The following is an 11,539-nucleotide window of genomic DNA, read 5'->3' as shown; positions in this document are numbered from 1 at the left end:
AAATTTGAAGTGAATCTGCAAGAGTTTAATTGATTTCCAACTTGAGATATCGATACATCCCCAAATCAAGGGGGGGTAGGATTCCTTTTATACCTAACCATATATTTAATGTTTCAATTTTTGGACTAGGCCAACAAAGAGCTTTATTTCTCACCCATTGAAGATGATCGTTGAGGGGAACAAATTTGTATCAAGACTCATATTTGAACAAGGGTCACAAGAGGAGTTGAATATGCGAAATCTTAGAGGGTGTGAGCAACATCAAAGAGAAATTGTGCATGAGGATGTTATCAGAGTCTTTTATGAATACTCAAGTGATCCTGAGGAGATCTAGGCTACTGAATCCTTTGATAGATACTATGTAAGGAAAAGAAAAGAGGAGTTGGATCCTGAATTAAGAACTCAATCATAATCAAAGAAAGATGAATTAAAGTTCACATATTCATCCCAACAACGGGAGGATATGGACAAGCTAGAGACAACAATTGTCCCTTCAAGTGGAGAACACTTAAAATTTCATGACAATTGCAAGGATGAAGATTTTTGTATGAATTTTGTCAAGCCAATAGTGGTTGATCAACTTCATGGAGATGCAAACTCTAGCAATGATCCCTTATAGGAGCAATATCTACAGTTGGTTAAATACTAAGTTTACCCTTTGGTTGGGCATGAGGCATGCATCATTGTCATCTCTCCTTGTGAGTGGCATCTATATGAAGAAAGCAAGTTGGATTTTGATGAGTTATTCCTCAACTCCGAGCAGGGCAAAGTTTATATTAAAGTGGAGCAGTGCAAGTTGATTGGGGATTTGCAGGCGATGCTCATAGTCATGGTGCGACGTCAAGCTTTCGACGGATACAACTACCAACATCCGCGCATGGTCTAGGATTCTGGAGCCTGTTAGATGGTAGATAGTTGCAGATTGCTTGAGGGAAAGCAATCTTTGGGCCGATAGGACTGTAATGTCCCCAATTTTAAAGTGCAAAGTTATAGATCATTTTTCACTGTTATTCCAAAATAGTTACAGCAATGTAAATCCCTTAACCAGGTAGGTCCTAACAAGCCTTTGCCATCTAAGTCCCCTAACAGGGCAACTCACAAAAGAGTGTTTAAATCCTCTAACCAAGTTGATCCTAACAGATCATTAAGCTCCTAGTTGGAGTGATAGGCAAATCCCTTAACTGGGTGAGTCCTAACAGAGTATGCTCCTAACCGAGCTAAGCTCCTAACATGGTGTACTTAAAAAGAGTACAAATTATTGTGGGTAACAATTCCCACCATGGTTTTTCCCATTTGGGTTTTCACATAAAAAATCTTGGTGTTTATGTGTGGCATGTTCTTTCATGATGTTTATGTTTACATGCATTATTTCCAAGACACCGGTTATGATATGTCATTTAAAGTTTATCAGTGATTACCGATACTAATAATAAATGATTAGATAAAGAACTTGATTAGATTGATAATATTGATTAGTTCTATGATCGAATTGGTATGATTGACTAAGAGATAAAAATGTTGATAATTATGATAGATGGTTTTAGCAAATCTGATTAAAAGGTTGTTAGATCTGATTGTAGAAGTGAAGATATCTGTTAAGAAGTTTCAGATTTGATTTTAGCTGGATTTGAGTTCAAAGTTTAAGTTATTGTTAATACTAATTCACCGACCCCCACCCCCTCCCCCCACCTCTTAGTATTAACCGAATCTTCATAAGATTAACATATCCTAACACACACACACACATATATATAGGCAATATCCCCTATAGACATTGAACAAAGGTGGCAACACACAAGTAAACATTTTAAAAGATCTGAGTTTTTGCAGACTCAAAATTTGATTTTCTATAGAGTAAACTCGATTTTATTCAAGGCCAGTCTTCATTGGCGATGGAGAAATGGGTCTTCAAGTAGTGGTGGGAGATAAGATTGTCTTCTAGTAATAGTGAAAAAGTCAATGGCAAACAAGGGGAGAAATTATAGTTTATTCCAATAGAAATTAGAGAATTTTTGCACTATAATGGTGGAATAGGAAGAGGAAAGAAGACATATTGATCTAATATTCAAGAGATAAATATATTTTGACTACCAATTATTGACAAATAAAACATCCACACTAACAATCAAACATGGACAACTCCAATTCTTTGCTCAAATTAAAAAAATAGTATTTTTATTTCCTTCTTTTTGAGGTTCAGTTTTAAACAATAAAATTGATGGAAAACTTGGAAGTGTTAGGATGGTTGTTTAAACTTGTTGTTGGTGTACAAGGCGGTAAAGGTTAGTGGCAAGTGTTGAAAAGTGGTTAGAAATGTAAGATGATAGGTTATGAAAGAGGATTATCACCAGTGGAAATTGGCGCTCTTCAAATGGTGGTGTAGAAGACAAGTTGAAGAAGTTGGCGTTCTAACCATTAGGCACGAGAGTTTCCCTTTCAGCTATTAGACAAGATATATTATTTATAGTTCAGTCTTATTGGGTCGGCACCCTCCCCTCTAGTTCTAAGGGCTAAGGGCTAACAAGCGACAGGTTAAGGGCATTCATGCACTCGATCCAACCTCCAGCCCACCCATTTATAGAATTTTGGATCTGCCCATCTATAGAATAGATCTACCCACTACCTATCTATCTATACATAACTCTACCTATCTCTCTTCTAACTGCTTATTCCTGCCCCTTTTATTTTAAGGGGTAAGGCTAGGAACTATAATTATTACTCTAGCAAGTTGCTCCCCTAGGGGTGGGTGGGAGGAGGAGGTTATTCTAGTAGGTTAATTAATTGACTGGGGGATTATAGCAAGCTAATTAATAAGGAGGGTCCCTAGGGATGGGTGAGAGGAGATAGTCTAGCTGATCCCTTAGGGGCGACATTTGAAATGGTGATGCAAAACTAGACACAGATGTAAGTGGGAATAGTGGAGCAAAGCCATCAAAATAATTTATGAGAAGTAGAAGCCATGGAATCAGATTCAACTGAAAATAGAGACGGATGAAAGCAATGAAAATAGGGGTGATTGTGAGGAAGTCAAAGTACTCAACTTGGTAGCGCAGAGAGAGAGGGGAGTTTATATAAAGATAAAAGTAAGCAAAATGAGGTGTGGTTTGCTACGAAGAAATGGTAAATAGGTTGAGAGGTGTGGCAAGAAATTGTGATCTATTTTAAAATCTAGAAGAAGGGAAGGAAAGCAGTGGTTGTACCAAATCCTAATTTCTCATAAAAATAATTAATTTTAGTGCTAAACAGATGCAACTAATTGGGAGTGGCCCAGGTGACTTTAAATTTGCTCCTCATGACGTCACTAGCGGACCAAGCATAGATATTGCCGTCCACGCCATTAACGGCAATCTCTCTCAACTCTCCTTTATTAATGTTGCAGTTATCCTTATGACCTTATGTATTGGGCCTGTTATCAGCCGAGCTCACGTTTGAGTTTCTCCTCTGGTTTCTTTCAACTGCAAATAGCCTGCAATCGTAAACAATGGCGACCCAACACCAGCTTCATGTAGTGATGTTCCCTTGGCTTGCACACGGCCATATAACACCCTTTCTAGAGCTGGCCAAGAGCCTCGTCACATATGAATTGAGAATTTCCTTTGTCTCCACTCCGCTTAACATTACACGGATTAAAAAGCAGATAGTGCCTGGAATTGAGCTGGTGGAGCTCCCATTGCCATCCATAGACGGCCTGCCAGTAGGCGTTGAGTCCACGGCAGGTTTATCCGAGATAGGAAGAACAGACTTAATACCGCTGCTCTTCCAAGCCCTAGATCTTTGTGAACAGCCCTTCGCGACATTGCTGAAACTGCTTTCCCCGGATTTTGTCATACATGATACGACGCTGTACTGGATTCCTCGGGTTGCCGCCAAGCTGGGCATTCCCACAATAAATTTCACGGTGGTTAACGTGACGTCCACGAGTTTCACAATAGGGCAGCACAGGGACGGACTGCCCCAAATCCCCACGGCCAGCGATATCTGTGAACCGCCACTGGGATTTCCCTCTGAGGTCGTCCGCTACCGACTCTTTGAAGCGCGGAATCAGCTGCCGTTATATCAAAACAAGCAACATGGTATTTGTGAGGGCCTCAGCTTCATGGACCGCCTTTGCGTCTCTGTGGAGGAAAGCTGGGCAACGGTTTGCAATACTTGCCTAGAGTTGGAAGGTAAGTTTGTGGACTATTTTCAGACAAGCACAGGGCGATTAATGTTTCCCGTAGGGATTTTAATCCACAGGCTACCCCCGTGGCCGGCTGCAGAGCCTTGCTTGGCCTGGCTGGACAGGCAGGCCGATCGTTCTGTGGTGTTTGCGTCCTTCGGCAGTGAATGCCTTCTCGCCGCCCAGCAGCTTGGTGCTCTCCTGTTGGGCTTGAAGGAAAGTAAAATCCCATTCCTGTGTGTTCTTACTGGCCACGCGGCGGCTGAGTTGCAGCAAGGATTTGTAGATCGCACCAATGGAAGAGGACTCGTGGTTACAGAGTGGGCACCTCAATTGCATATCTTGAACCATCCTTCCACTGGTGCTTTTCTTTCACACTGTGGGTGGAATTCTGTGACAGAAGGCCTGAGGTTTGGAGTGCCTTTTGTTGCTCTTCCTATCCAGTACGAACAAGGGTTAACTGCTAGGCTAATTGCTGACGAATTGAGGATGGGAGTGGAGGTCAAAAGAAACGAGGAGGATGGTTCTTTCACTAAGGAGGACATAGCTAGAGCTGTCCGAGCTGTGATGGTGGGGCAAGAAGGCTGTCAGATTAAATCCAATGTTCAGGAAATTAGTAGGGTTCTTACCAGTAATGATTCTCAAGTCCATCGAACAAACATACACAAGTTTTTCTCTGCGCTCAAGGAGAAAGCCTCCAGAAAACAAACTGTTTGATATATTTCTATATATATGATAAAGGCTTAGTTGATTTGTATTCAATTCCATTGTAACCTCCAATGTTTTGCCATGTCTTAATTCTGGATTTCCTCTGAACTACTTTTGTTGTGGTCGTATCTAACATCTCTTGAAGATAAGGCTGCCATCACTCTGTGATCGTCGTTATTACTTTTCACATGTATAATTCTGTTTCAGAGGGAAGAAAATGGCTATTTCTGCGATTGCAATCCTCTTACTATTCCCAAATGGTTGAGCTGTTTCCTTAAGTGGCTCTCGAACCACTCAATTCCTCTGAACAAAGTTGCTAGAAGACCGGCTTAAGTGAATAAAATATATATTTTGTATGTCTTCTCTACATTTGTCAACACGTTGCCTTTCCGATGCAGGAGCCAGCATTCTGGCCAAAATAGGAAAATTGGCCTAGTGTATGGATATCTTTCAAAGCATGTTCAAATTTATTTATAAATTTAAATTCAAATTCTAAAATTTGAAACACACAAATTTCAAATCAATTTTTTAAATTTTAAAAAAATATATTGAACTCTTAATTCTCCATATTTATATCAAGAATTTCAAATTTGATCATTCTTCTTGCATTATATTTGGGTTTTGTACTGGCGTAGATTATCACATAATTGTCTTGCATATTTATTAATTGTCAAGAAGCATATGGAACTGAATAATGCTGCATTCTTTCACTCTCATTAAAGATGTAATAATTTCATATAGTTATAGACAAGTGGCAATGATTCTATTTTATTCACAGTAATAAAATAATGTTTATACAAAAAACTGAAACATGCCTTCATTTACTTGTCATCTACATGTCAAATTTGTTCAAAACCAATTTTTTCTTTAAGGTGTTTGTATGTCATTGTAGATGCCTCTCAGCATAGTTAATAAATCAGTAGTGCAGGAATAATTTTAGAGGAAAAAATATAGTTAATAATGTTTGAGTTAAAGTGTATTGGATTAGATAATATTTTTATAAATATTATAAAGATGTAATAGATAAATTGTTCATTTTAATGAGAAATAAATTCCATTCAATCAATAAAATATGCATCCATTGAAAAAAGCATCTGAATTTTAAGAGACAGCAGGAGATGGCAGTATACATGTTTTGATATGTATATAGAGAGAAAAAGATATCTCAATAATTAATAGCAACAATATTAAAATCTAAATAAATCATGTCAACAATAATATACTACAATAATAAATTTTAATAAAATATTATAACTGTAATGCCAAACATATAAAAAACCATAGACTATCAATATAATGTTTTTCTGTGGTTTAAAATCATTTAGGAATTTAAAATTTAATTTTGTGGTTTCAATCTCATGGTGGGCCCCTCACGTCACAAGACATGATTTTTTATTTATTTTTAATTGCATGAATGGCATCTTACCATGGTATCGATGGCAGCACACAGAATCAACCCTTTTCTACACACAATATTTATTCTTCTTGGAGTCCAAATTATATTTGACCTAATAATGGGTAGAATCTTTGTTGAGCCGTGACATTACGCTTTGTCATCTTGAACTCCATGCTCTATTATTAGCGGATTAGAAACTTTATTGATATTTTATCCCACCACTTCCCAAAGAAACAATATAATAAAAAATAAAGATATATTTATATTTTAATTTATGTTTTGACTAAAAATATATGTATTACTTATATTACTTATGATAAGAGCCATTTTCTGCCACCATTTCTTAAAGAAATAATATTATAACAAATAAATATTTTATATGTTATTTATAATATAAATCATTTATTCTTAAAAATATATGTTATATATTATTATAATAAAAAAGTTTAATGATTAAGAAGGCATAATTTATTTTCTTAATAGAATCTTTATAAGATGATGATTATTTTATTTATATATGTTTTCTAAGTGGATTTAGGAAATATACTTAACATAAATAATTAAACTAATTGATTAAAAAATAATCTAAATAATTAAATTAGAATTCAAACTAATAAATGTAAAGTTAGATATGAAAATTAAATAACACTAAATATTCTAGATTTTAATGTTAGAAAAATGATGTAGAATATCTTAGGAAGTGACCTACCACAATACTTGATTTTTAGGCATTTCTTAAATGACTATTGTGAGCTTTGTTGTGTTTGAAATCCATGTCTATGGACCTAATACGCAATTCGTGTGAAAGCAAAATGAAATGTGATATTACAAGACTAAAATGATGTAAAACTAATTATTCAAAGAAATTCCTCTTCATCTCCTAATACCTATACAATTTTTTATTAAAGATTGTAAATGTTTAAAAGAGTCTTCAAGAATTAACTAAATTTTGAGGGCAATGTTATGATCAACCAAAATCCTATGTAGAATAATTCAATGAAAATGTATAATCTCTCATAATTTTCTTTTCTTTTTTAAATACTATGATGACATATAAATAACCCTAAGAAGTTTATACCATTTGAACATGTAATGGTTAATTGTGAACCTTGATAATCTAGATGGCATGGTTTATATTGATATTCTTTTGATATAGGAAGATGAATAATATATTGAAGTTGAATATATATCATGTTTTCCAATGTTGAATATTTTAATGACTATGAATGTGATTAATATGCTAATGATTTTTTATTTGAATTAATGGTTATGTGTACAAGTTTATTTTAATATTTATGTTAAATCAATTTTTTTTTAAGTTTGATGTTATGATAAATTAATCTAAGTGTGAAATAAGAATGATGACGATATGACAAAATCAGATAGAAGGGATATTATTTTTAATAGGGTAAAACATTGGTAATTGGTTGTAATATAAGTGTTGCATTGTAGTAGAGTATGATCAGATAACTAAGATGGAAAATATGTTGATGTCAATATATTAGGAGTTGTTAAATTATTGAATATATTTAATGAAAGCCAAAAATTAAGGAGAATGAACAAAAAGTTAATAACATTCACGATTTGAGAAATCAAGAAATAAATATTTTAAGACAAATCTTTATAAGTAAAAAGAAAATAAATTATGTGTAGCTATTATAAAGGAAACAAAAAATGGATAATGGTAAAACACTAGGGGTAAGGGGTGGGAAGAAGGGTAAGAGGAAGATATTAATATTTCCACCTATGCATCCATAATTTTCCCTGAAAATCATAGAACCCCTTCTTGGTATAGATTAGGATTTTTAGCCTCTCTGATTTCTTCGAGTTAATGGACTTCATATTTCTTCTATGACTCCATTTCCTCTATCATGTCATAATTATATGGTGTTTTTATCCATTTTGGACTTGTCTAATCTAAATACATATGGGAAACATTTATCATATTTTAAAGTTCTTATGTCTAACCCTATTCTCTTGTTACCTTATTTATCTCATAGCTTCAATTTCAAATGGATGGCTCTTTGGTTTCCTTCAAAACCAATGTCAATCATAAATTCATTTATAGTTATCCATGTCCATTTGGACTTGGTTTAAATGTAAAAATTAAAAGCAATGTTCCATACTAATCTAATATTATAAATTTGAATCACTGTATGGTGAGATATGTGCTATAACCATGCATTCTTGAAACCGAAATTATCATTAGGCTAGAGACCAACTAGTTGCATATAAAACTTCATATTAGGTTAATAACTACAACCTTGCATATGCACCCATAATTAGCCATTTTATAATATCCTCATCACTAAGTGGTTTCACTCAAAACTCGATACACAAGTACAAGAGTAGGCATGCATCTTGATTTTCTTACAATATAACTAGCTTGCAATCACTTAGGATGTTCTTCTTGATTCACAAAATAATTTGTCCCTTAATCGATCCCTAAATAAGCAAGGACAAAGAAATAAACACTCTGATAAATGTTTAATGTGATCCAAAACATTGATGCAAGAAACTAACACACAATCTAATCCAAAAAAACTCAACTTTTATAATATTATTAATTATGAAAATTTGATATATTTGTTTAAGAATACATCTCACTAGCCCTTTGTATAATCAAATTGAGTCAAAAACTTTCCTCTTTATTATATATGTATTTGAACAGCTAATAAATAATTTTTTATTTTTATAATATTCTGATCTAATTTTTTTATTTTTCTTTCCATGAAAAAAAATAGAATTCGAGGAATTAAGGCTACCTCAACTGAAATAGAAAAGAAGTTATCATACAAAGTATGTCCGTCTGTTGTGCTTCTCGACCTACTTTCGATAATTTTAATATTTTGTATAATTTTTTCTAAACATTTCATATTTTCGTATTGAGCCCTCAAAGCCCTTCCAAATAATGTAGGAAAGAGGTTTATTAATTATTGAATTTAACTGTTCTTGCTTACAGGAGGCACGAATACCTAATATATATCAAAAAAAAATTGTTGCTCGCACCCTATTTAGTTGGATTAAACCTTTTGGAGATTGGGGGAAATTATTTTAGCCAAATAATCCATGAAATATCAAGAGAGTTGGTTGGGCAGAGAAATCTTTCGGGGCGGCTTTCATTGGAATCTTTGTGGGTTTTACAACTCGACGAAGACTATGAAGAGGAGCATCACTTAGAAGAGTTGTGGGAGGCTGAGAGTGACATAAGTAGTCTCCCATTTCTGTTCTATTAAATGATTATTTTTTTAGAATATAGGTGTATATGGTGAAAATGGATAACAATAATAACGATATTGAAAGGCTAAATGAATTCAACCACAAAAACCCTAGCCTAACAACAACAAAGATCCACCATAACATATGAAGATTACCTAAGACAATGCAAATCAAATGAAATCACAAAGATTATACCATCACATGTCCAATAGGGTTTTGATCTCCATTCTTCCTATCTCCATTGATCTTGCTTGATATATTTGCTCTCAGATTTTATGTGCACAAGAGCTCAACAAAGAATGGAATGTGGTTGCAAGTAGGATCGCATATGCCAAGTAGTCAATTGATCAAGTGGTTAGTTAGGGTCTGATAATGAAGGAAGCATCTCCTTATATAGAAGACACTATATGAAATGGAGGGATAAGATTGAGAGGTGTAAAAGGAGGTCGGCTATGATTAGAGGGTAGGTAAAAGAAATAATAAAATAATGAAAGGGGTAGGTAGTGTATGAATTAAGAGATGAATGACATGTGTCATGGGTAGAAAAGGCTAATTAATTAATTAAATAAATAAAGATTTATTTAATTAATAGAGGAAGTGGGATAAATTAAATAAATAAAATATTTATTTAATTTAGGAAAAGGATAATTTAAATAAATAAATGTATTTATTTAAATGAGAAATAAGGCTAGAAGATGATAAATGAATTAATTAAATAAATAAAGATTTATTTAATTAATAGATGAATTAAGCTTAGATAATTAAATAAATAAAATATTTATTTAATTAGACATGACAATTTTGGGTGTCTACATTTTGCCCCTCTTTGAGACAATGTAGCTTGTCGCATTGTTTCAAAGAAGATAAGATGAACTGATACAGAGTTGCCCCAAGATGGGAATGATATGCCCCCTCGAGAGAATGGATGAAAAAATGTCTAAAAATATCGCAGACAATCTCTCGATAAGAAAGACGAGATAGAATGGACTGACCGGATAAAGTGACGGAGTCACGGGATAATGAAGACTGACTCGGGAGATGAGGGCTAGGACTAGGGTAGTCTATAAGATAGACCACGAGGGAAAATACATCCTCATTGTCATCCACACATCCACGAGAGCAGAGTGCATAGCGAAATAGAGCAGCAACAGTCAGCAGCGATGGCTTTTGTTCATAGATTCGACCGCGTTTGCCGATTCCAGAGGCCAGCAGAGGCAGGAGAGCCGGTAAGTACCACAAAACCTCCTCGTACTTTGTTGCATTTATTGTTGTCATTAATGCATGCTAGATAGGGTAATAAATGTGCTCTAGGTTAGGGTCCAAAAAATGTCCAAGCGCATCTGCATTGGTGCCAGGCGCGTTTGTGCTCGCTAGGCACCTCTGTGTTTGTGCCAGGCGCGTCTGTGCTGGAAAACATGTCTACGCAAAATGCGGCTGCGTCTGCACTGTGAAGGCGCGTCTATGCTAGGAAGGCACGTCTGTGTCTTCCAAGCGCATCTATGCAGAGCATAGGCACGTCTATGTGCTTTAGGCGCGTCTGTGTCAAACAGGCACGTTTATGCAGTCTCTAAGCACGTTTATGTCAAGAAAGCGCATTTATGTGAAGAAAGCGTGTTTATGTCAAGAAAGCGCGTTTATGTCCAAAAATGTGAATTTGTGTCTTCTAGGTCAAATCGGCAGTTCTGTGATGAACATACGCTGTCGATTGGATAAGCTGCTGAGAGGATACACTCAAGCAGGTCCTCTAAGGAAGACTAGGATTGCAAATAGGGCTAGGATTGACAATTTTGTGATAGAACATACGTTGCCAATTAGAAAACTATTCAAGAGGATTCACTCAAGCATAGGCCCTAGGATAAGATAGATCAAGGCACTTTGTGATGAACAGTGAGTACCAAGATATAGTACTTTGTGATGAACAGGGAGTACTAAAATATGAGCAGCACTTTGTGATGAACAGTGAGTGCAAATGTGAGTAGCACTTTGTGATGAACAGTGAGTGTCAAACACGTAGTACTTTGTGATGAACAGGGAGTACCACTAGGATAGAAGCAACA

The 11,539-nt window shown here is 35.2% G+C and overlaps 1 protein-coding gene across 1 annotated transcript; it reads left to right on the top strand.

Moving 5' to 3' along the window:
- Positions 1-3,329: 3,329 nt before the first annotated feature.
- Positions 3,330-5,223, top strand: LOC131041048 (putative UDP-rhamnose:rhamnosyltransferase 1). The gene has a single exon (XM_057974022.2). The coding sequence runs from the start codon at positions 3,482-3,484 to the stop codon at positions 4,874-4,876; it is 1,395 nt and encodes a 464-aa protein (XP_057830005.2). The 5' UTR covers positions 3,330-3,481; the 3' UTR covers positions 4,877-5,223.
- The last annotated feature ends 6,316 nt before the right edge of the window (positions 5,224-11,539 follow it).

The sequence above is a fragment of the Cryptomeria japonica genome, chromosome 11 (assembly GCF_030272615.1).
Source record: "Cryptomeria japonica chromosome 11, Sugi_1.0, whole genome shotgun sequence".
In the NCBI taxonomy this organism is placed as follows: domain Eukaryota; kingdom Viridiplantae; phylum Streptophyta; class Pinopsida; order Cupressales; family Cupressaceae; genus Cryptomeria; species Cryptomeria japonica.
Note: the sequence above shows the minus strand (reverse complement) of the source record. Positions and strands in the feature narration are given on the sequence as shown.

Excerpts from the sequence above, each read along its gene's own strand:
- LOC131041048 (XM_057974022.2), top strand. The coding sequence starts at position 3,482 with ATGGCGACCCAACACCAGCTTCATGTAGTGATGTTCCCTTGGCTTGCA.